A 26,148-nucleotide genomic window follows, 5' to 3' on the forward strand; every position below is an offset into this window, starting at 1 on the left:
TTTCATTAAGAGATGTATAGTAGTACCTTGTGTATTATGTTACTGTACATTTCCCCCCTTTTTTTTACAATGTTGTTACTGTACTTCTCTTCCCGACAAAAAAATAAATAAATATTACTACTTTGATGTCATTTTAGCTCAAGTGGTAAGAACACATGCGAAGGAAACAAAATAAAAGATGTAGTGGAATGCGAGAGAAGGCTGAACATTTTGGTTTTGTCCAGCACTTGTCTGACCTTTTTTTTTTCTGTATGTTATTACAGTACAACGGAAGCAGAGTCATCCTGCTCCTCTTTAAGCATACCACTCACGTACTTTGCTACAAGCAAAAACACATCACGATATCCTCCTCACCTCCTCCTTGCCCAGATCACACCAATTGCCCTAGTTTTTTCTTCCTGCAGTGACCTTACACTGCACTATTTTTTACAATAGCACATAACAGAGAAAAAGGCAAAGAAGAAAAGAAAAAGAAAAGAAAAGAAACAGAGAAAAATGAGAGTAAAAAAATGCTGCATGATCTTTACTTCAAACTGATTTATATAACTACTAGACTCTTGCTGAAGACATGGTGAATTTGAAGGCGGCCGATCTCGAAAATATATATATTTGCTTCTCTTCTGTTATGATTGAGGAACAATTGTGCCAACGTATCCGATACCGACGATGAAGAACGCCGCGCCTTGGAAGAAGAGGTAGATGAAGAAATGGTCCTTCCCGAATGCAAGATCATACCATCCACAGGAGAAGAGGAATGCCGCCACGCCGAGCTCCGTGACGTTTAGCCTGAAAAAAGGGAAGAAATTGTCACTCGAAATCAGTGAATCATGAGCTGAGAAAACAGTTATAAAGATTTGGCAGAGTTTTTGTTCTGATCAATTTTTCTTACCTGTCCCATACCCTCATGAACGATTTCTTGGCTGATGATTTGCTTGATGATTTCATCTTCAGAGCGTTGCCGAGCTTCTCGGTGACGACCCATTCGTTCGCCCTACCGGCTTCTAACAGGCCGATGAGAGTGGCCTTTGTTCTATGCAGTGACATGACATTCTCAAAGAGGATCCAGAAGAAAAGCAAGTGAAAAGACCTGCAAACAGTTCAATTCCTTGGGTTAACTAAACATGCAATCAATCATGAACTGTTGATTCACCAAAGGAGCATTACTGTTGATCATATTCAACTAGGATTATAATAAAATCAAAAGAAAATCTTACCTGGGAGTTCCAACGGAATTGAGAAGGGTGATGATTGTGGGAATGTACACACAGCCCCACTTTGGTATCCTGACCTCAGGGACAAAGATAGTTGCCGGGATAATCAAGCAGTAGAACGCAAAGGTCACGATGTGCGCGATGATTTTGCGGATCAAAAAGAAGTTGTAGATGACATGAATCTTCTTCCAGATTGTCACTTTCTGCAACAATGTCAATAATAGCATGTTAGATGCCAACCCAAGAAGCTGCATGGCTTAAATTTTTCTGGATTTCTTGGCACTATGTTTGGGGAGACCTTATTTCTCACAATCTCCATCAGCATCTTCCTGAACAGGTTTGCCGGCCCACATGACCACCTGTGCTGCTGAAACCGAAAGGCTTTGAAAGTACTTGGCAGCTCACTTTTGACCTGAAAACGACGCAATTCTTGTTAAACTCATTTTTTTTCTCTCTTAGGCAACATGAATCAATGTACTATTTCCTCAAGAAAAAGAAAAAGAAGGGAAATGCAATAGCAACTTAGCAAGAGCAATGACAAAGGATGCATTGGATGCTATCTCAAGCTGATCATGTGTAGGATATCCATGATTGGTGTGTACCTGAACATCTCCAAGGTAGACAAACTTCCATCCCTTAAGACTCGCCCTGATTGCCAGATCCATGTCCTCCACTGTGGTCCGGTCCTTCCATCCTCCCGCCTCGTTTACCGCGGAAACGCGCCACACACCAGCAGTTCCTGATTGAAAATTCACCGAATCAATCAGCCCTTATGTATAAAAATCATAACATAGAATGCATATTCTATATCCTAGAATCTTCAGAGACAAAGTTCTTGGTGAAGAACAGATGAAATTACTGAAGGTTGAAGCTTACCATTGAAGCCGAAGAATGCGCAGACAGAGGAGCTCACTTCCTGCTCCACTGTGAAGTGGTAATCCAAGGACATCTCCTGCATCCTTGTCATCAAGCACTCATCTGCATTCACTGGTAGAAACAAAAGACAGTATCAATATCATTGTAGTTCAAAGACAATGTCAACATCATATAGTTCAAAGACAAGATCAACATCATAGCTCCATGAGAAATACTTGACAGGTAACAACTGTACTATATACATCATTAAAACAAAGAGACCTGGAAACAGTTCTCAGCTAACCAGACTAGTAGCAAACATTTTACTACTGCTACACTGTTGTGAAGAAATTGTGCAACTGTGGATGCCTGCACTGCACTGTCCTCTGTAGTAATTATTTATTTGCTTGTTTCTTTATTTTTGGCAGGTTTTGTCCTGTTTCTTCTACTACTACTGTATTAAGACTAGTACTACTACCACTACTACTAAACAGTAACCTTGGGCAGTGGCCAATACTAATAATCAATTGGACCCAAACTACTCCACACTAATCTCTGAATTTAGCTGCAGGATCCAATGCACATCGCAGCACAATTTCTGCTCGTGCCAAAACTCTGGAGATCTCACATGCCACTGTCACTGTACTGCTATGCTTTGATAATAATTGCAACTTGATCACACCACTGTTGGAGAGAAGGACCAATTAAGCTGGAGCTTCAGAGGGCACGGCCCCTAATTAATTACTACACTAATCGCTGCAGCATTTGACAGCAGGACATGGCCGGACCTAGGGCTCAAGGATCACCGACGAGATGGGCCCACCCGTCACGTACACGCCACATGGTGGCGGCAGTGGCAGCACGGGTGGGCCCCACGTCACAGTGACTGCAGCGAGATGGGTCAGCTCAGCTCAGCTCAGCTTCAGTGTCAGGACAAGCTGCTGCTGTGCTGACGTAGCCGCCCTGGGACGCACAGCTCCTCTACTGCATGGAAGCCAAGGAAGGAATGGGGCTTGTACTTTACTTTCCTTGTGTACTCGTGTTTGTGCTAGCGATTGGATCAATGCTAATGGAAATATAATTAGTTCTAATTAAGTGAAGAAGATCTTTGCCTTTACCTTGTTAACTATGCTTACTTTAGAGGATTTTATAGGAACCAAATAGAAGAAGGTGTTTATATGAACCAACTGATATCTTTTTTTTAAACGAATAGCACCAGACAATTTGATGAATCATATAGTGAGAAAACGTTTATAAGACCATAATCCTATAATATTTTATATTTTATAAACCAATTGTTAATTTAGGTCTGACCTTGTACAATCATGTTAGATATAGAGATCGGATTTTAATTTATTATAAATAAAAAATGATATTTTAGGTCATATGACCAAAGTTCAGCTCTTACTAACTGTCGGTCGGGCTATCGCGAGTCGTCATAGAAGTACGAGGCACGTGGATCTTCTCCATCATCTTTACTTAATGAAGTCCACACTGCCACATACCCTACCAACAAGTACCAACTAAACCCTAAAAAATAATATGTGAACACAATTTGCATCCCGGAAGAAATGGGACGCATAATTGCCAGACGCAATCACCGACGACCCTCCATGCCGCCGTGATCACCGACGGCGATAGCAACACCCCTGGCCCAGCCGGTGGAGCCAGCACCGCCGGCGATCGTCGGCGACACGCGCATATATTCCATCTTAAAATATAATTATTTAGTATTGGATTTAACATCACCTAAATCTATCGGTCACATCATTTCGTTTATGCTTATGTTTATTAGTTAATTTCAATTTTTAATCTTAAATTTGTAGTTGATTTCGGAGTTTTTTCGTCAAAGTTTATTTTTCAGCATTTGCTTTTTTATCGCTAAAAATATGTATATAAAAAATTTATTTATAAATTATTTTTCGTTTTCAAATATTTCGTTTGGCATGAATAAGCCAAACGATGAGATCCTAATAACCATATTTTTGAACGAATGAGGTAGTTGATAATCATCATGATCGGATTGAGAGATCCGGCTCGATACGATTGATGAGAAGATCTAGCAAGATGCTGGTAGTTGCCAGTACAATGCTAGTATGAGACAAGGGCACGAGGATCTTAAGCTTATATACTCTAGTAGCTGTCAGAAATGTGCAACGTACCCTGCACATGCCCCGTCAGTAAGTGACACTCACTCTCACTCGCCCAACCAACAACTCGATCGCACGGCCCAGCCATTAGATCACCCATAAATGGCCCAGATCAACTGGACAATATTCCGACTATATAAAATTCGCGGAATATGAGATCCCTTATTTACCCCCAATCACTCACCAACCGACACCACACGCAAATGTCTAGTCAACACGAGATATAGGGGGATGACATGTAGAGTCGGGATAGATATCGATTATACTATACTTACCGAAACGCCAGCGGGCCTGGACGAGGGCGATGTCGGAGTTGTGGACGAGGAAGGGGATGGTGCGGCGGAGGAAATCAGGGTCCGGCTGGAAGTCGGCGTCGAAGATGGCCACGTACTCGCATTCGCGGACGTAGCCATGCTTCATCCCCTCCTTGAGTGCACCAGCCTTGTACCCCTTGCGGTTCTCCCGGATCTGGTACGTTATGTTCACCCCCTTGTGGGCCCACCTCTCACACTCTATCCTCACCATCTCCTGCAAAAAGAAAATGGCCCCACTTGTCAGCCACATACTGATCTCCACCCAACAACAATTTAATCACATCAATATGATATTAACAACAAGGTGAATTTAGTACTTATTACTGCTTGGCTTAACATGAGAATGATACATGGTAAGTTGCAAGCCAATTGCAGCTTCTGCATGGGACCAAATGGACAAATTACTAGCATGCATGGGCCAACCTAGAAATAAGCTGATGATGATGGCTATCCTAGCTTAGCTTATAGTACTAATTGACACAAGTTGTTTAATATAGCTCTTCTAGGCCAAGTATCTTGTCTTGTTTATCGACAGTAACAGCACATACTTATGCACACTGTTACCCAATTGTACTACTACTACTACTACTACTACACCTATCTAGTGCTAGTACTGGGAAAATAGCCAGCGATAACATGGCCGTTTCAGTGTACAACGTGGCCTGCACGCCGCTTACCCATTGATCCCGGTGATGGCAAGTGATTAGCAGTAATGACAGGCAGGAGTAAACTACTGCCTAGTGACATGATTCTTCTGCTGTCAGGATTCAGTAAGAGATAATCTTTAATTTTTCGGTTAAAAAAATGCCATAGCTAGTGTACTGTTTATCCTCCCCTGAAGTAAACCTACTTTTCTTGCTCTTCCGGCCATCTATACACAATATAAAGGCCTAGCTGAAAATGAGAATTCACACCCCAAAAAAAATCCACATATTCCAAATAAACCTAAAAAACATGCCGGCTTCATATTTAAACCATTTTGGAAATAACAAACTCGCAGAGTTCCCGCCATTTTGCACTAAAAACCAGCACAAATAAAGACAATACGCCCCCCACTAAAATCCACAGAATAAAGAACCAAAAAACGCCCCCAAAAATCCTTCATATGCAGTGATCCATCCACCCCCCTGACGAATCGAATCCTATGGCCACAGCTTCCACCCAAATTCTCAAGCTAAAGCAGTGATGAAGAGTGTGAGAGCTACTAGCAGCTAGCCACACACTGTACTGTGGCGTCCGTACTGTGATGTAGGGACGGCAAGCGGGCTAACCCATGAACCTGTTTATAGGCAAAATTACTCGTAGGTTGCCTACTAATTTAACTTATAAATAGATTTATAGGTCAAACTACTTATATCTCTAGGTGTGGTAAATCCAATCATGATGTAAAAATTCATAGGTTACCACTTATTTATCGTATAAGTAGATTGCCGGGTTCGGTTCGCTTGCATACCAACTGTAATGGTAGCGTGGCGAGAGGAGGAAAGAGAGAAAGTTGGTCGGAGGCTACAGCGGCAGAGTGCCCCAGCTTCACGGCTTTTTTTTGCCCTTCCTCCCTTCCTTTTCACCAAAAGAGCAAAAAGAGACAGCCTCACTCCATTGACGATTTGACTCTCACTCACCGACAGCAAGAGGTTTTTTTTTTTCTTTTTCTTCAGTCTTCCTCACCGACAGGTACACATGGCGATGGGGTTGAGATTAATTACGCTGCTGCTATGTAGGCTAGGCCTTTCAGTAATTAAGTGTATAGTAGGACAGGAGTAGATTAGTAATTTAATTACAGAGGAGTGAATTATTAGGAGGAGTGTGTTTTTAGTACGTACCTTGATGACGGGGTCAGTGGAGTCGTCGAGCACCTGCACCACCAGCCGATCCGACGGCCACGATAGCCCGCACACCGCCCCGATCGACAGCTGGTACACCTACACCCCCCAACACGTACACAACACACAGTAATTAACTGATTAATATTACCACGATTACAATATTCCCATCGTGAGTAAGTAAACCAAAAAATAATTAATACTTATGAAGAGTAAGTAAATCAGAATGAGTAAGTAAACCGAAAAACACTAAAATATAATCATTATAATTCCATCGTGAGTAAGTAAAACAAAAATATATATAATTTAATAACTATCATGAGTAAGTAAACCAAAAAGTATAATAATAATAATGAATAATAATTCCGTATAATCTCATCGTGAGTAAGTAAACCCCTCCACATCTCGAAGCAAAAGAACTCAAAAAAAAAGAGAGAGAGAAAGCAAAGCAAGCAAGGGAAGGTGGCGGCAATGGCGGCGGGAGGGAGAGGGTACCTCGCGCTCGTTGAACATGGGGATCTGGATGAGGACGACGGGGAAGGCGGAGGTGCCGAGCTCGGGGTCGTCGTCGGGGATGGGGTCGCAGCGGTAGCGGCGGTCGGGGCGGCGGCGCAGGATCTTGACGCCGGAGATGACCACCGCCATGTACATCCTCTCCAGGAACAGCAGCACCGACATGGTCAGGCACACCGCCACCGCCAGCCTCAGCAGCGGCACGATCACCGGCGCCCTCACCTGCGACCACGCCTCCGGCAGCCCCGCCGCCCCGCCGCCGTTCACCTCCATTCCTCCTCGCCGCCGCTCGTCGGTCTCCCTCCCTCTCCGCGCCGGCGCCGACGACGACGAGACGAGGCGGAGGAGCGAGCGGAGGAGGCGCAATTAATGGGATTGGAGAGTGGAGTGGTGGGAGAGCGTGGGAGAGAGCGGGGGTTTTATAAAATGATCCCACGCACATGTACTAGTAGGGTTTTGTGTCACTCTCTCTCTCTCTATCTCTCTCTCTGTGCACTCACCAAGATTAAAAAAAAATCCCCTCCAAAATCTACTCTACTCTTTTTTCCAATAAAAAATATTTATCTTTTTAGGTCGATGGAAAACGGAATGGTTTATGTGAAGTTTCCCTCGGTACTAAATATGCCGACATACGATGGTCGAAACGACTTAAGTTACACAAATAGAAATAGATTGATTATTTATGTATGGTTTCTCGGTTCTAAATATGTCCTGTGACAGTCGAAACGACTAAATTTACACAGAGAGTACAAATCGGTAAGAAGTAGAAATAGACTGATTTCTGTGAAAATTTATTGGTTTTGAGTAGGTCATAGAATCATCCAATGGTCTAAATTTACCACTTTGTTTCAATTTTGGCAAAACCATGAACCTATCCAGCAAGAAATAATTATGCATGTGAAAGTTGGGCTCCAGGAGACGCTCCACAGTGCAAGGGAAAAAGGAGAAAAAAAAATCACATGATACATGATTGGGTGGTAATGTGGTAATAACATTGCAAAGTGTGTTGAAGGGGGGAGGCCATGGCTGTCGAGTGGGGCCCACAGTGAGGGTGTCGGTGGTGAGGAGGGTGTGCATTAAACAAAACCAACTGGAGGTCAGTCAGTTTAATCAAGGGGTGTGTGTGAGGTTTCTTGTGTGGAGGGGTTGAGTGGTTACTAGTGATGATCAATCAATCTTGGGGTTGGGTTGCTTATGGCTGCTGCATGCCACATTTTTAGGGTTCCTTTGGCTTTAGCCAAAAGGGCATATCATGCAGCAAATTGGGGAGCTTTCTGTTACTCTAACAGTGTGGAAAGAGCTGTAAATAGATGAGTGTACTACAAGGGTCGAATTCGGCATTGTTCTTTTGTGCGGGAACTCGCACGGGTGTATGTCATCCAGGTCTCCAAACTTCTGAGTATCGGAATGGTTACGTTCGAGCTCTTCTTTTAGCAAATCCAATGCTTAGCGTTACACATTTTACTACGAGTTGAGACAACACAGCTGACGTAGACATGAACAAAGAACAACAAGGGAAGAGCATATTCACAATGGGAGGATGGGATCTGACATCCTACAACACATTGTGAGCTTGTGTTGCAGCCATGCATCCCATGTGGTTTTGTTTGCTGGTTCTTCTGACCCAATCTCAAATAACAAAATGAAATGCACACTGAACTGAACAGGCCTCATGTTCTTCATTCAGTACTGTCACAGGCTCACAGTTGGGGGAAGAAAGAGACAAAGCAACGGAATTTATTTACAGTTCATGGGCTTTTGTGCAAAATCAGCCACCATCTGCAGAGAGATATACGGAGGGAAAGCTAGACGACTCCCGCCAAAACCGTCGCATCATGTGCCAGCGCTTATCACGTGCCACGACACCAGTTTCATGAAAAAAAAAAGAAAAAAAAGGAGAAAAAAAATGAGCAAGCTGATAAATTTTTTTGGTTGATGAGAAATCAATGGCTGGGTTTACATGTTGACCAAGGCATTATTGCAAGCGCAGGAGATATTTCTGAATAATGGTTTGGTAGCAAATGGTTTGGGACATGTACTTGGAGCCTTCACAGTACCAGTTTGCCTAGTCTAGCTAGGCCCTGTTTTTGATCATTGGATGCATATTTTTTCTTTGCAAAATCACGAGTTCCACATAGGGGTCTTTAACTAATATATGTGCTATCTTGCATAAGGGAGCTACTTCTAGCTCTTAAGAGCATCGGATGAACTAGGACTAACAATATTGGATAACCGTCTGGGCTCGTCAGTATATGGTAGGATGTCAGGGTTAGTCGTCATAGTGGGTTTTGCTTGGGCTCCAAAAATATTTTCGAGCTCATTATTACTCGAGCGTATGTATCACCGTTTCTCGATGTGGTTTAAATAATTATAAAAAAATACCATATAAAATGAATAACATAAATAATTTGTGTCACATATTTTTCGAAAAATATGTGATAGTACAATAATCTAATAGCACCGTCGGTTAGCCAACAACCAATTGCATGTCAGAATAGCTTATTAGAGAAAAACAAAAATTTATGTGTAAAATTTTTATATACGTGTGCACCCTTAGCGACTTAAAAGCCAATGAAAAGAACACGTTAAAAATACTTTAAAATTAAGTTTTACAATTTAAATTTTGGCAAGGGTTTGGCTCTTTCTAGGGCAAATGATGGAACCTTAAATCATCTTTTTTTTCCCTAAAATTCACTCGACTATATATTTAGACCATATAAAAATCCATTTCTACAAGTACCTTACACCATGCCCACACAAACATTTATTAAGGCACAAAGCTAACAACTTTATTATCTCTCTTTTGGACATGGCCTACACACACACATACATAGTCCACAAGACAAGGCATTAAGGGAGGAGAAGACAGTGCTTCCTCCGACCCGGCCACATGCAGCTTAATTTCGGCTCCTCTTGCCGCGCCACAACATGCGCAGCTTTACACTACTTCACTCACTAATAAACCTTCCAAAGTGATCACTAAATCAATTAATTAATATAGTTGAATGATCCTAAATTGGCTTTACTAAAGTACAATGCGATTCAACGAAGACTAGATTGATTATTGGTGATTAATTAATTCGTTGATGAAACCCCCACCATTGGTGACGGCGCCGATTAACAAATCGGCTTTTTTCTTTCTTTCTCCCTTCTTCTTTGTTGGTACATGGCAGCAAAAACCGGGTGTTTTGACGGTAACCACGCCATGATCCCCGCTGCCTAACCCTAATGCATGAAAAATGAATGGGGTTTGTGAGACCTACTGGGGATTGTGTAGCCACATGGTGATCGATCGATCGAGATCTCGTTTGGGAGAAACGCCAGCTTTCTTGCTTGCAACCGACACAATGCAAAACATGAACATGAATAATTAATGGTCTAGAGGACTGTTCTCCGTATAAACTTTGTATATATACGGTATTTAGATATACGATATGATAATTTGTGTAATTATAGTTTGTTTATTTTTATTAGATTCGTGAAATTAGATTTTTAATAGGATAAACCGTCCGATGTAGACTAATAGGATAACCGATATTAGAAACCCAAATACGTACTAACTATGATGATTGTACAACGGTATCGTTTTCCGGCCACCCAACCATCCCGAGAGTGAAAGGATGGTTTAAGATATCATGAAATGTAAACGGCGACCGGGAAACACTCTTCGTCGCCCTAGGGTCGACGACGTCACAACTAACTCCGCCACTAGTATCACTCGCATCGTTTTCTCTACTCTTTCTCTTTGTCTCCGCCTTGTAAAAACCCTACGTAGCATCTCCTCCTAGATGCTGACATCACTGTTCATGCTCTCTCTTTAGATCTGATCCGGCCAGCAAGAAACCGTCGGTCGCCCAAGTCAACTGCAAATGCAAATTCAGCCAATGTGTTGTGCAATTTATGGAAACACCACGGGTTGATGTGGAATATTCCCTTCTACAGCAACTTCCCTGTCAGTAATTTACTCTCCATAGGTATCTCTCTATCTTGGCACCCAGTAATTAATTTATGTTTTGACAGATGTACTCCCATGCCACCAATTTGCAGTAAAATTAACTACTTGGAGGTACTAGCTAGCTAGATGATCTGATCTGATGAATGATGCAGTTGACATTTCACTCCTATTTTTTTCCCAAAGTTATGTATGAGAATTAATTGTTCAGTTCATGGAAGCAAGAAGAGACCGACGGTCACAGCCTCATCTTTTTCTTATGCTTATACTTATTAGCTAAAATTTAAATTTTCAACATTAAATTTAAAGTTGATTTTAGGGTTTCTTTCATCGAAATTTATTTTTCAGTTTTTGTTTTTAGGTCGCTAAGAACACATATATAAAAATTTTATTCACAAATTGTTTTTTATTTGTAAATATGCTATTTCGCTTATTCCTAGAGCCGTTTTCGGTGGGCTATGCTGTTTTGCTTGTACGTACTAATGACTTCACTGTACCGTACAACATCGTTTATAAGTTCCAAGTTGAAACAATGGTAACCGTATTTTTTGTTATTAATGACAGAAACTGCAGCAATCCGGCAAAACTATTGGCGATCGAGAAGGAAAAACAGGCAAGGAGGTTGCTTGATCGATCTGAGCTGACGAATCGGCTTCTACTACTACTTGGCTACATATAAATGCAGACATGAACTACTGAACTGCAGAATACTTCTCTGCGAGAGTGTACCTAATTAAGCTGTATTCGAATCTTCTGATCTTCTCTGTAAATTATAAGATACATAGCCCTCTTGCGTATTGTCGAAAAGAAAATTCTATCTCGGGTGCTCTAAGCATGTTCTAGCCCAATGTAAATAAGTTATGATAAGTATCAGTTGACCCCAATTGCAGTATTACAGCAGCAGAACAGGAAGCTCTCTGACGTCGAGCTCCGAAACATGTGATCTTGAACAATTCTTTAGCTGAAGATTAATGTAAGTCAAAGAAAGCGATTAAACGGTACGACGGCATCGAAAAGAATATTGAGTTGTATGCACCAACCAGTTCGGTTATCCCGGAAAACTTGAACCGACAAGACAAAAAATGACGAACAAAACGTTCAAATCTTCAGAGATCGATGCTTGGCATTGTTCTTCCTCCGATGCAGTGATCGACACGGCGTTTCTCTGTCGAAAAGGGATCGATCTAAAGAAGACAAGCAGAGATGAACACGACCTGCGAAAGGTGACACCGGTTTACACGACGATTCGCTGTACAGGGTATATATCTCTGCATCTCGATCGATTTCACCGAGTCACGAGGCTGTACTGCTGCTGCTGGTTCTTCGCTTTGGATCATCACTGTCAGAGTCTTTGGCTAGATTTGCAAGAACCAAAGTGTGCTCTGACAGCAGTGAGTGTGATGATGATGATGATGATAGTGGGGATGAGTACGTACTGTATTTACACAGCCCCACTTTGTGCGCTGCCTGCAAAATTCCAGGACCAAGAAACAGTTGCCTGCTAATTGCCGGAATTTAATCGCTCATTTAATCAGGCAGGCAGCACGGCACAAAGCTGACCATCTTGTTCTTGTTCTTGCAGGTCAAACAGCTAGTAAAAAAAAACACTGTTTTTTTAATCCTGAAACTCTGAAAGGCTCGGTGTCACATATACTTGGTGCTGCTAATCTTCAGACTTTCAGGGGAAAATCATGAATGGTAGGATGTGAGAGATAATGCTGGATTGCAGATCAAAGATGCAGTGAAAGATGGGACAAGGAAAGTTCAGAAAAGATCAAAGAGCTTTATTCTTTCCACATGAAAGAACAAGAACTCAGACCAACCTAGTACTGTCACTGCTAAAAATCACGTGCAATGTTCTACTAAGTTATAACTAACGGTAAATACGATCAACTGTAGCTCGTAAAGAAACTCTGACGAGGCAGTAAACATTTGCATATGCAGATATTACTTTCACCTGAGCACCTGAGCTACAGCATTGTACAAGCAAGAACCTGTACAGGGTATGCTATGCAGGAGTGGTCCTGAACTGTATGTATATATGTAGCTATTGTTCTGCAGCTTCTGAATATGTACCTTGGAGACCCAGCTCCACCGTTTGCTTATTGGCTTCAGTCACAGCTAAAATTTGGATTTTAAAGTTGATTTTAATATTTTTAATCACAATTTATTTTTCAATATTACATTTAAGTCGATAAAAATATATATATGTAAATTTTATTTGTTTGTTTTTTTCACAATTTATCAAGTGTAGACCAAATTATGATTACCAGTAGCAGACATAAGCCTAGAGCCTGACCCCTAGGTTTGTCTCCAAAACTCCTACTAAAATTTATCAAAACTTGGCGGAGATTTTAAAAACACAAGGTGTATAAGCAAGTTGAGCCCTGCTACTGAAGATTTTCTGATTTTCTGGCTCCGCCCCTGATGATGATGATGATGGTGATGGATGACATGGTGTTGGACCCAAACAGTGTGGGCTACAATTAATACATATGTAATCAGCTTCTTCTAGGTTAATTAGAGTGGACGCATCAGGAGGAGGAAGAGAAGGAATCATGGCACATGGAAGCACAGGCCCCGGAAATGCCAGATGCCATGCGCAAAGCGAGGAGATATGCATGAGCACTACTATGAGCTTTTTGGTCACCCTTTTTTCTCGCCGGATTTTTGCGGATACAACCTTCTCAAAAACCTGAATTTGCAAAGATAGGCCCCTCTCGCAAAGAGGGAAATGGCCAAGGGGCCACTTATGGCATATTCGTGTTGGGTGCTTTCGCATCACTTCGCAGGTGACACTGCTGTGTTAAGCAAGCACAATAGTTAAGCCTGGGGCATGTAAGCTTATAGGTAATACACGTACGTCATCTAAAGACACGTTCATAGAACAATTGAGGTATTAAAAGCTTTAACTATTAAGTCACCAAAATAATTTTTCATTATTCGCACTTCCTTTTACCCACCCACAAGTAACAATTTTTTCTTTTATCTTAGGCTTAGTCGTATTTGTACGAGCCTAGTATAGTCTCATACTCCCTCCATCCCATAATATAGTAATCTAGTACTGGACGAGACATTTTATATTACAACGAATCTGGACAGATGCATGTCCAGATTTGTTGTAATATGAAATGTCGCATCCGATCCTAGATTGTTATATTATGGGACTGAGAGAGTAGACAATACGTGTTATCTAGAGACTCATTCATATAACAGCTGTGACAATCAAAGGCTCTAAATATTAAACCACCAAAATAATTTTAATTATTTGTCCTTCCTTTTGCCCACATCACAAAGAATTTTTTAAAATCTTAGGCTTAAGAATCGTATTGTATGGCTACTAGGCTCATAGGCAATACACTTCATCTAGAGACATACTACCTCCGTCCCAAAATAAGTACAGTCGTGGATATCCGTGCCCAATGTTTAACCGTCCGTCTTATTTAAAAAATTTATGAAAAAATTGAAAATATTTAGTCACATATAAAGTACTATTCATGTTTATCATCTAATAGCAATAAAAATACTAATTATAAAAAAATTCAAATAAGACGAACGGTCAAACGTTAAACGTGAATAGTGCAAAACTGCACTTATTTTGGGACGGATGGAGTAGTCATCATACAAGACAATCAAAACCTCTAACCATTTAGCCTCCAAAATAATTATTAATCAACTGTCCTTCCTTTTACCCACCCTCACGTAGCAAAATTCTTTTTATCAGCCTTAAGAGTCGATTTAAGCTCAATATAAATATGGAGTCAAAATACAAGTTAATTGTTGTTGTACATATTCTAGTATATTCTTAGGGGGTGTTTGGTTCGAGAAGAAAAGGGGATACATAAATTAAACCTAATGGTAGTGGGAAATATTGCGACCAGAGAGCGAGAGGAGTGATGCACAAGGGCATTATACGGCATATTTCTCTTTCCTGAAAATGATTCTTAAAAGTAAGATTTGTTTTTAGGTACATGTGAGATGGGGCCACTGTATGTCTGTAGGCAGTGTAAGTGGCATAACATATGCATGATGAATGATTTTGATAAAAATATTGAAGAATTTTGTTAGTGGCCAATTCAACAAACTAATAATGGGCCTCACTGTAGTCTCTTCGGCCCTGGGCTCTAAGAAACAGTAGTGAGTCTTGTCGGTGGATGGCCCACAAAACAGGTTGGGCCAGTTGACCTCCATACTGATACAGCAGAAGTAACTTCTCAAAATCTAAGAACTAACTTGTTGATAGCTAGATTTTGAGAATGTAAAAGAAAGAACTGGGTTTTTCAGTTTATACGTTCTAGTCTAAGTTCTAGATTTTATAACTAAAGATTTTAAGAATCTAGGTGAAAATCAGCATTATTTGGAAGAGTTGGAGATTTAAGAAGAAGCTATAGCTGCTCCTCTAAACATGGCCTATACAACTATGTTTGACAATATACTCCCTCCATCCAAAAAAAAAACGGAGAGGGTACTTTCCAAAAACCATAGGCCGTCGTTGTTGTGCTAGTACAAATTCAGTAAAAAACCATAAATTTTCTCCACATTTCAAACATGGCCTAGCTTAATTTCCCAATTTTCTGGTGCACGTGACGTAAGCGATTTCACAGCTTTCATATCTCGACATTTCGTCAAACACATGGTTTGCAAATTTCAACAAAAAAATAAAAGTAGTTTTTTTTCTTTTGTTATTCCGTCATTTCGTCAAGCACATGGCATGCAACATTCAACCGAAAAAAAACACACACAAAATTTCCTCTTCACAACGACGACGCTACTCACCAACGCGCGAGAGCAACGGGCTGATCCTGCCATTGTTGCCACCTACGAGAGCTCGGATTCCATCTTCAGAGCGCCTTGAGCATCTCCTCGGCGCTGCTGGTGGTGAAGGCGCCGCCCTCCTCGAGGTTGAGCACCTTGACGACGCCGTCGTCGGCGAGGAGCGCGTAGCGGCGCGACCTGACGCCGAGCCCCATGGGCTTGTCGGAGAGGTCCATCTCGACGCCGAGCGCGCGCGTGAGCTCCAGGTTGCCGTCGGAGAGGAGGAGCACGTCGGCGTCGCCGAGGCCCAGGCTCTCCTTCCACGCGCGCATCACGAACGCGTCGTTCACCGACACGCAGGCAATGGCGTCCACCCCCTTGGCGTGGAGCTCCCCGGCCTTCTCGATGAACCCCGGGAGGTGCTTCTGCGAGCACGTCGGCGTGAACGCGCCGGGCACCGCGAACAGCACCGCCTTCCTGCCCGCCGTCAGCTCCGCCACCGTCACCGTCTTCAGCTCGCCGTCCGCCGGGTCGAAGTAGGACAGCGTCGCGTCGGGGAGCTTGTCTCCGACGGCGATGGTCGCCACCACGGTGGACGCCGACGCCGCCGACCTCCGCGCCGCTCTCGCCCCCGCGGCGCGGACGCCTGTTGCGAGGGGGCGGGAGGAGAAGGAGAGGGAGAAGGAGGAGGTGATGAAGCGCTTGCCGGAGGTGACGCTGGCGGTGGAGAGGGTGGAGAGAGCTGCTGCGGTGGGAGCGGCCATGGAGGGCGGCGACGGCGATGTGTTCGAGGAAATGCTTCTCTGTTGGGATTTGGTTTGGGAGTGCGCGGCGCGACGCGAGAGATAGGAAATAGTGGGATTTGGTTGGTGGGGTGGTGATGGCGAGGCGGAAGGAACGGGTGGACGGCGTGGTGTTGCGCTGGATTAGGCGAGGCAGAGCCGGCCCACGGGTCTGGTAGCGACGGCCCAGGACTACAGTGTCGGGCCTATTTTTGTTGGGCCGAAACAGGATTGTTCGGCCTGCCTTGGTGATTCGGGTTGGGCCTATGAAAATCCAGCCCAGTTTTCCCCGTTTGACTCTGATGGAGTTGAATTTTTTTTATTTTTAATTTTTTTTATTAAAAGTTTTACAAAAATAATTTTCTATTTTGAAAATTGACGGAAGTAGTCGCCTACCGCCCTCTGGGAAGGCGATTTTTAAAAATCGCCCTCCCAGAGGGCGGCGAAAATGACGTGGCAGACGGCCGTTCGCTCTCGGGCGACGGCCGTCAACGAAATTTGCAGGCGGCCCCCTTGCCGCCCTCCGCGAGGGCGATTTTGTACTGTGCGGGGGGCCGCCTGCAAATGGGCGGCGAGGGGAGGCATGGAATTTTGCAGGCGGCCCCCTTGCCGCCCTCGGCGAGGGCGATTTTGTACTGTGCGGGGGGCCGCCTGCAAATGGGCGGCGAGGGGGCATGGAATTTTGCAGGCGACCCCCTTGCCGCCCTCCGCAAGGGCGATTTTGTACTGTGCTCTATATTTTTGTATAAATATCAATAGTTATCAAATCTTTTTATATTGAAAACTATACAAGATTAAAATCTCCAAGACTGGTAAAATACAATTTTATTATTTTTTAGGGCATATTTGGATTGTTACCGTACAAATATTTTGTTACCGTACAAATATTTTATTAATTTTTAGGGCATATTTGGATTGTTAGTGCCAAATTTTTCTTCACGACCAAATATTTGGTAAGGTAAAATTGCATTTGATCATATTTGGTTTGCTGCCAAAATGTAAAATTGTAGTGAAGAATGTTCTACATAATCTCAAATCTAGATTACGTATTACCAATGAATAGGCTTCCATTTTCGTGTGTTGTGTGCTAGTGGGAAAGAAGATATGAAGAGGTTGCCTTCAGATTGTCAATTATATAGCGTCGTTTTCACTGCAATATATGTGAACTCAATGAGATACATTATTCATTAGATGTGACAAGACGATCACGCGTGGGCGTGATTCACTTTATGTAAACAGGCAGCGCCGAAAGTTGATAGTGATAACTCGAGCTGCCGCTTTTCATGTGTGCTGTTGTGGACTGTGCGCGCTACTGGATCTGACACTACCGTGCAGCGCCGAAAGTGTGTTGTCGTGAGCATAAGTTGTTCTAGCACCATATGAATGAAAAGAACTATGTAGACGAGACAAACACAAGTAGTACTGCAGTAGTAATAGCAAAAGTAGTACTGCTTTACAAGTTTGTAAGCCAAAAGAAACGGTCACATAAGGACTGAAGAGGTAGAACACTACTGACGAGGCCTCTTACCCCTGTCCCTCCTACCCTGCGCCCTAATGTGCCCGTGGGAGTACGTGAGTCGGTCCGGGGGTACGGCACGGCCAACCCGTCCTGCCTGTACAGGTGTGACCTCTGGCTGCTCCTGAGTGTGTGCCTCTGGAGCTCCTCCAAGCTGAGAGGAGCCTAGTACGTCGTGGTGGTCTGCACCGTGCAAGTCGTCGTCGTAGAACTGGCTAGTAGGACCAGTCCTACCGGCGTGAGACGAAGAGGCCCCAGTACCGAAGATCCCGGCTGCAAATCCTGCTGGACAAGGACCATCAGTTTCGTACAGGTATTTAACAGTATTAATAAAAAGTAAAGTACCGTGTGGGCGAGGGATCGACGCTCCGTGAGAGGAAGAGCTGGCGAACGCGCCCGAAGAGGTGGCGAACGCCCCTGCGGAGCTCGTGGAAGCGCCGGTCGTGCCTGCGAACGCGCTCGAAGGCAGACGAGGTCCTGCGATGAGGAAACGTGCAGTTAAAACATGGTGACATAATCGTGCAAAAGCTGAAACAAAAATGAACTAATATCTAGGCTGAACTGTACCGTGCGAAACCGGTGCTGTAGGTCGCACTGATCCGAAGCTAGGGGCGCTCGAAGGCAAACGAGGTCCTGCGAGGATGGATCATCAAGTTACGACGGGGTGATGTTTTCGTACAAAAACAGAAACAAAACTTAAGAAACCTCTGGGCTGAGCAGTACCGTGCGAAATAGGTGCCGTAGGTCGAGGTCCTGCTCCGACGGTAGGCGCGCGAGGCCGTGGTTGTACCGGACCAGCTGGAGGTACGACGTCCACAGCGCTGCGACAGGAGAAGACGCGCATGACCGCACGCATCTTCTCCTGCATCCGGTCGAAGGTCACCCTCTGCTCAACGTCAGTCAAGTGCAAACCTCTGTTCAACCTCACTTGGACTGCGGTGATATCGGCACTGATATCCCGTGCGGCATCAGCCTATGCAAGATGGAAATAACAAATTCAGTAGTTGTCCTATATTATGCAAGATAAATGAAATAATTGTAAGAAGTAATACAAATTGGATGTACCGCCACGAAGTAGTCTCGGTCACGGTGCGTGGGATACGCGTCCGTGACAGCGGCAACGTGCGGCTCTGGGGCGTCTGGAGTGAAGGTCACACGCGCACGAGTGCGAGGAAGGTACCAACGAAGGTAGTCACGGTAGTTCTCCTCCGTGTGTGGGAAGAGCTCGTTGATCACCTCCTCTGTAGCTAACACCCAGTCGTCAACGTACTGCTGTACACGTGGAGCCCAAAGTGCGCCTGCTAGCTGTCCCCGTCGAGTCAACCTGTGAAGAGAGGTAAATTATATGGCTCGATGAAGTAATTATCATAAAAATTTAGAAATGAACAATCCGAACTCACGAGTGGTCGGCAGGGAGGACGGTCGGCTGCACGTTGCCCGGAAACACCTGCCTAAGTCCGAACTGTCTCATCACACGCTGCGGGCAGTGAGGCTCAACGAAAATGTCGAACACCATCGGCAGGATGGTGAGCCAGTAAGCCTGGTCGCGTGTGCACAAGGACGAAAGTCCTAGCGGTGCTCTCGCAGCGACGGCCTCTTCTGTGTACGGCTCCCAGATGACGTCGCTCGGCTGGAGACGGTCAAACTCGAACACGAAGTCCGGGTAACCACGTCTCACCTGGACGTGAGCGTAACGACGCTGCAATAAACATGATCGGAATTAGACATGTTATGTGAAGAAAAAAAAAGACGACTGATAAACTTATAACGCAGCGAAGTTGCACTAACCCCACGTCGACACCAGTAAGTCCCCATCGTGGGACCGTCCTCTGGCCACTGCGCGCTGCGACCAACCCCATAGGGTGCGCTGTCCACCACTGGTCGACCTATGGCAAACCTCTCGGCTGCCCAAAGCTGAAGCAACATAGGGCAGCCAGCGATGATCGCTCCCGCGTCAGTCTTCGTGCACGCCTCACAGAGGGCACGGTACGTGGCTGCTAGCACGGCAGAACCCCAGCTCCACTGCGGCACGTCCTGTGGCTGAGCATCCGCGATGCACCGTGCGTAGTGGACCAGCCGGAAGTCCACAGCGTGCCCGTGGGTGCTAGTGAACATCACCCACCCGAACAACCACAACAGGTACGCCTCAAGGGAGCGTCGGACCGAGTAATCATCAGCGTCAGGGTGTAGAATGAAATGTTAGTACAAAACACTCATTCGGTCGCAAATAAGCACGTATGATAATAACAACTTATTTACTTACAGTGAACTGGAGCAACCAAGCCTTGCTAGGCCCGACTGTAGAGTACGGAGGAAGGGTGGTGGTCGGTCCTAGGTGTGGAAGGCGCATCACCTGCTCGAAGCGCGCAGTGATATCCTCCTTCCACCCAAAAACACCGTCCACGGGACCAACTGCTGCTCCCGCCAGCGGTAGCCCGAGCAGGTACGACACGTCCTGCAGTGTCGGAGCCATCTCCCCACAGGGAAGGTGGAACGTGTGCGTCTCAGGTCTCCAGCGGTCTACAAGAGCGGCAAGGAGTGACCGATCTGCATCCCACCGCTTCGCTGGGTCACGGTCGTCCGCCGCCGCCTCAACAAGCCTACAAAGTGGTAGAAGGCCTGCCGCACGCAACCTGTATAGAGCAAACTTCAAACATAAGTACAACACAAAGCAAAGTTGAGTTGAAATGTGAACATACGCGTACCAAGGAACGTGACGGGGGTCGACACGCAACCACTCGCGCGACGTGCGTGGACGGAAGGTGCCGAGCTGTGCACCCTCGACTGCTGACAGGAACGAGCGGTGGTTCCTGTCAATCCCACGGTTCAACAGCGCCGGTGTGTCGTACGCCATACCTGCATCAAATAGGTTGATCAGAAACATATAAATAATTAGTTCAACATAAGTAATTAGTTCAACATAAGTAATAAATGTTGAACTAAGCGAATTACTAACACATATTAAACAAGAGTACAAACAAACAAAAGTGTTTACTCCGAACACTCATCACGATAACATTATGATACAACACCGAATAATTCGCAATACTACTAGTACAACAATAGTCGGAGGTACTCATTACAACAACATTGAATTGAAATTACACGATAGAAGTATTTAGTCCAAACACTCATTACATCACAACAGCATTTTATTTCCTAAATCGAAAGCATTGTTACACCATGGAATCGCCTGCTGCGCGACGACGCCTTGGCCTTGCGCGCCTGCTTGTTGTTCCTTCACCAGGTGGTCGCCTACCATCACTTGCCTATCCAGATGGACTAGCATCTGCGCCGCTTGGAACTTCTGCATTCTTCGGGCATTTCTTGTAAGTATGGCCGCGCAGATCACACTTGCTGCAGCGTAAAGTCCTCCCACCTGCTTCTGACTCATCCATATCATTTCTGATGCGTCTAGTTTGGCGTCGACCCTTTTTCACCCTTAACTTAGATGGATCTGGAATATAAAAAACTTGGGCACTCAGCGTTGTGTAAGATCCTGAGATCCCGAACCCATATATCTCCTCACTCCATGTATGAAAGATTGCTTCTTTCCTGAAATAATTTGAGACGTACACATTGGGAGATATGCCACAATCACCGGCAGCAGCAAGAACGTGTGAGCAAGGAAGGTGATGAAGCTTCGGCTTCATACAACTGCAGGTACATCCACCATCCGCCTTCAAGACACATTCCTGCACGGCTTGCTTGCGATAGATACCACGCCTGCTCCTATCAACACACATTATTTCATACCGATGCACTTGTGTGCCTTGAGCAACAACTCGATGTCTCCGTGCCTTTTTGATTTTATCTTCCATGTACTTTGTCACTACGTTGCCAAACACTATGTTGTCATCGGCCATGGACGGACCAATTTTCTTGTATCGATCCCTAAAGTACGCTTGCGTGCCGTGAAGGATGAATTCAACAATAGCAACCAATGGAAGTACCCGAACTCCTCGCATTACCCAGTTGTACACCTCTGCCAAATTGGTTGTCATTATGCCATACCGAGATCCATCGGTGTCGAACAATAGAGACCACTTCTCCTTAGGCTCATTCTCAATCCACTGAGTGAAATTTCTGATGGACGACCCTGACCTCCTTCTCATTGTTGGTGGGTCATCATGTAATGCACCAAGAGGTATGGGAGGCTCGTCACCTTCAACTAGTGGACTGCGAGATTGCTCATCTGTTTGCTTCGTTGTCAACTCATCCAACTTGTCCCACAACTCATTAAATTTCTTCTCTTGGTTCTGTGCACAGAGCCTCTTAAAGAGCTCCATAAGATGCTTGTTCTTGAATTGCTTGTAGAAATTTGCACCCATGTGACGCATGCACCACCGACTCCGAACATCAGGCCACTTAGCTGGAAGTCCCTTCTCATCCCAACCGTTCTGCAAGTAGTCAATAGCCCGCAACATACCCGCATGACGATCATGTATAAGGCAAACGTTGGGCCTCATACACACCACTGCAATGTGCACTCTCTCTAGGAACCAGTACCAGCTTTCAGTGTTCTCACTCTCTACAAATGCAAAAGCCATAGGTAGAACCTGGTTGTTCCCATCACACCCAATTGCTGTCAATATCTGACCTCGGTATTTACCTGTCATAAAAGTTCCATCTATGCATAGAACAGGTCGACAATGCACAAAAGCATTGATGCAAGCACCCAATGAGAAAAAGGCTCTTTGCAGCACACTCTTTGTTCGATCATCAACCGATGTAAATGTATGTAGGTCATAGTACGTATTATTATTCCTCTGGGCAATGGTGGCTAACAAACGAGGCAAATTATCATAAGAAGCTTCAAATGTGCCATACCTCATCTCAATGATCTTTTGTTTGGCTCTCCAGGCCTTTGCATAGCTTATGGTGTACTTGAATTTGTTCTCGATGTGCCTAATAATTGATTTTGGTTCAAAGCCAATGTTACCAACAACACTGCTGTACATCTCACTTGCCACAAAAGCTGAAGTGATGTTTCGGTGATACTTCTCCACCCCTTGTAAGTAGCACTTGTGCTCGGTCACAATGCTAACTTTCCAATAATCATTCCATTTACCCTTATATGCATGGACACGCCACGGACAATCTTCCTTCATGCACCTCACTTCATACACATAATTTGTTGACTTGACCACCCTAAACTCTCTCTGCAAGGAAACTGCCCAATGCTTCACCGCCTCCTTCCTCTCATCCTTATGAGCATATCTTGCACCCTCAATTACCTCATTCTCCTTATACTCCCAGGGTACATGATCACCCTCTGATATAACAAGTCCAGAGAAGTCCTCATTTGCCCAATCAGTGGCCATTACATCACCTTCCTCATCGGATGATGCGTCGTCGTCCACTTCCTCATTATCCGAATCTTCCCTCTCCATTTCATCAACAATTATACCGACTCTCTCCCCCTCATCCGCCATGCCCATAGCCTGCTCCTCCCTTGGTTGATTTTCCTCATTTTGCATCGATGGTCCAACAACATCCCCTGCATTGATAGGACCCTCTACATCTTCGGTTTGCATTGAAACATTTATATCTTTCTCTTGTACCGACACAAATATAACGAGGGGCCATGACCGTTCAAAAGCCATTTCCACATACCGTCTCCAAGCATCAGTGCTGTCCATCGGCATTAGTTCCCAAAAATAACCTTCTGTTGCACGACTCACTACAACTGACACTGACATTGTGTAGACTTCTTGGTCTATTCTAAATCCTCTCAACAACCAACTATAAATTGACTGAAATGTTCTCTCCGCAGGCCTATCGATGCCCTTAGATGTCATTACAAAATCTGACAGATCAACACCATCTGGACCAAATCTAATATTTCCTTCACCGTGAACTATCTGAAATGTGACCTTACTTGACATTGTGCCTGATGAAAACAATAACTGCGTTAACCTCGCATTTCTGTACTACGCCCTAAGTTACATTCTCTACAATATTGTTCTCTAAATTTCTAAAATTACGTTACATTCTCCAGATCAAACTAAACTACATCTTACAATTAACACTACTGTCTATGTCTCAATTCATACTATTATATTCTATGCTCTGGATCTACACATATGTGCTGTGTGCTACAGATGTGCTAAAATATATGGAACTAAAACTAAAACGCAACATATATACTCAAACATAACATATTAGTACAAATGCACAAAAGATGTATGGGAGCATACCTGTGATGAATTGAGCGAACCAGCAGGGCTTCGCCGCTCCCCTTCTGCTGCCTTCCCCTCTCTCTCTTTTGTTTTTTTTGGATTTTTAGTGAATATAATGAAATTTCACAGAGGAGGGACTGGGCTTTATAGGGGGAGAGGCAAAAATCGCCCTCCCCCAGGGCAGCAAGGGGGCCGCCTGCAAAATTCCATGCCCCCTCGCCGCCCATTTGCAGGCGGCCCCCCCACAGTACAAAATCGCCCTAGCGGAGGGCGGCAAGGGGGCCGCCTGCAAAATTCCATGCCCCCCTCGCCGCCCATTTGCAGGCGGCCCCCCCCACAGTACAAAATCGCCCTAGCTGAGGGCGGCAAGGGGGCCGCCTGCAAAATTCCATGCCCCCCCTCGCCGCCAATTTGCAGGCGGCCCCCCGCACAGTATAAAATCGCCCTAGCGGAGGGCGGCAAGGGGGCCGCCTGCAAATTTCGTTGACGGCCGTCGCCCGAGAGCGAACGGCCGTCTGCCACGTCATTTTCGCCGCCCTCTGAGAGGGCGTCCCAGAGGGCGGTAGGCGACTCCTTCCGTCAATTTTCAAAATGGAAAATTATTTTTGTAAAACTTTTAATAAAAAAAATTATAAATAAAAAAAATTCGATGGAGTTGAGGACGACTAAGTACGGCAGAAAACCGTTAACGCGTGATTTAATTTAGTTTTATTTATTTTAAACTTCAAAAATTGTTTGAAAAACATTTTCGCACTAAATATACTGCCTAACAGTTTGAAAAATATGTTAATGAAAATCGAGAAAAAATATTTATCTTAATTTGAAAAGAATAGGACCGATGGTCACCTGGTCATGTGAGTAGCTGACACAAGTTCGCAAAACAGATGTTAACCGCTCAGTTTTCTGTGTTATCAATTGGATACGCATTGGTAAATTTTGGCAAAATTCTGCAAACTTTGAATAAAATTCGAGTAGTTATTTATGAACCGCCAAAACCCGATTACCCACCAGGTCACCACGGATCAATTTCGTATACTTTGACGATGGCGACATCTCCAATAACTTTATCAGAAACAGAGATAAATGAATGGACACAAATAAGTACGGAAAGACTAGTGAGCGAACATTCGCTCAGCAGGAATCTTGTGAATGGATATGGACGAAGAGGACTAGAGGACGCGCCACGAGGAGTAGAGGATGCGCGAGGAAGCTGTATTGTTCTGTTCCCAATTTTCCGTTTTTCTCTTTTCACGTGATCCTCCTATATACGTATCAACATTTTTTTGTTTCTTTCACTTTTTTTTCATATTTGTTTTTTTGTTAGTCTCTTTCTAGTTTTATTAACGGAACTTTTTAATATGAATTTTTTTGGGACTTTCTACATATATGAACTTTATATATATGAAGCCCAATATATAGACTTTGCATATATAAAATTTTTATGTAGACTTTATATATAAAAACTTTCAATATATAAATTTTATATATAAAAAAGTTTCTATGTAGACTTTATGTATATAAACTTTCTATAGAATTTATATTTGCAATTATTAGATAATTTAGTGTATTAACTTTAATATAAGAGTAAAGTGCATTGGCGATCCTTAATCTTGTAGAGTTGTGTCATATAAATCTCTAAACTCTCAAAATGTATATCCAGGTCCCAGAACTTGTCAAAGTGTATCATCTAGGTCCCAAATCGACACATCCCCTCTAGGATACTATGTGGCGCTGATATGGCATGCCACATGGATGTGACGTGTTCTTTTCTTTTTTTTTCTTCTTTCTTTTTCTTTTTCTTTTTCGTTTTCTTCTTATTCTTCTTTTTTTCCTTTCTTCTGCTCAAGGTCACAAAGAAAAAGATAATAAAGGGAAAAAAGAGAAGAAAAAAGAAAAAATAAAAAAATTAAATGGATCCTATTTGTCAGTCAAAATAATCCCACGTCATGTCCGTGTGGCATGCCACATCAACGCCGCATAGGATCCTGAAGTGGTTCTGGCGATTTAGGACCCATATGACACACTATAACAAGTTCTGGGATTTGGATATACATTTTGAAAGTTTAGGGACCTAAATGATACACCCTTATAAGTT

The 26,148-nt window shown here is 44.0% G+C and overlaps 2 protein-coding genes and 2 long non-coding RNA genes across 4 annotated transcripts; all 4 read right to left on the reverse strand.

Annotated features, from left to right (window-relative positions):
* Positions 1 to 181: 181 nt before the first annotated feature.
* Positions 182 to 7,314, reverse strand: LOC4328585 (glucomannan 4-beta-mannosyltransferase 1-like). Its single transcript, NM_001409372.1, has 9 exons — positions 6,849 to 7,314; positions 6,354 to 6,452; positions 4,492 to 4,744; positions 2,088 to 2,198; positions 1,814 to 1,950; positions 1,510 to 1,623; positions 1,215 to 1,414; positions 890 to 1,087; positions 182 to 786 (listed from the first exon to the last, which is right to left on the reverse strand). Exons 1-9 carry the CDS (start codon positions 7,137 to 7,139, stop codon positions 624 to 626), a joined length of 1,566 nt encoding a protein of 521 aa, NP_001396301.1. The 5' UTR covers positions 7,140 to 7,314; the 3' UTR covers positions 182 to 623.
* An 8,073-nt stretch (positions 7,315 to 15,387) lies between these two features.
* LOC4328586 (peroxiredoxin-2E-2, chloroplastic-like) lies at positions 15,388 to 16,437 on the reverse strand. The gene has a single exon (NM_001409374.1). It carries the CDS (start codon positions 16,335 to 16,337, stop codon positions 15,660 to 15,662), a length of 678 nt encoding a protein of 225 aa, NP_001396303.1. The 5' UTR covers positions 16,338 to 16,437; the 3' UTR covers positions 15,388 to 15,659.
* A 1,322-nt stretch (positions 16,438 to 17,759) lies between these two features.
* Positions 17,760 to 18,682, reverse strand: LOC136355410 (uncharacterized). Its single transcript, XR_010739661.1, has 4 exons — positions 18,595 to 18,682; positions 18,439 to 18,504; positions 18,217 to 18,348; positions 17,760 to 18,153 (listed from the first exon to the last, which is right to left on the reverse strand). It is a non-coding gene; the product is annotated as an uncharacterized lncRNA (long non-coding RNA).
* Positions 18,683 to 18,942: 260 nt separating this feature from the next.
* LOC136355451 (uncharacterized) lies at positions 18,943 to 19,974 on the reverse strand. The gene is made up of 3 exons (XR_010739704.1): positions 19,660 to 19,974; positions 19,272 to 19,570; positions 18,943 to 19,195 (listed from the first exon to the last, which is right to left on the reverse strand). It is a non-coding gene; the product is annotated as an uncharacterized lncRNA (long non-coding RNA).
* Between the last annotated feature and the right edge of the window lie 6,174 nt (positions 19,975 to 26,148).

The sequence above is a fragment of the Oryza sativa genome, chromosome 2 (genome assembly GCF_034140825.1).
Source record: "Oryza sativa Japonica Group chromosome 2, ASM3414082v1".
NCBI lineage: Eukaryota > Viridiplantae > Streptophyta > Magnoliopsida > Poales > Poaceae > Oryza > Oryza sativa.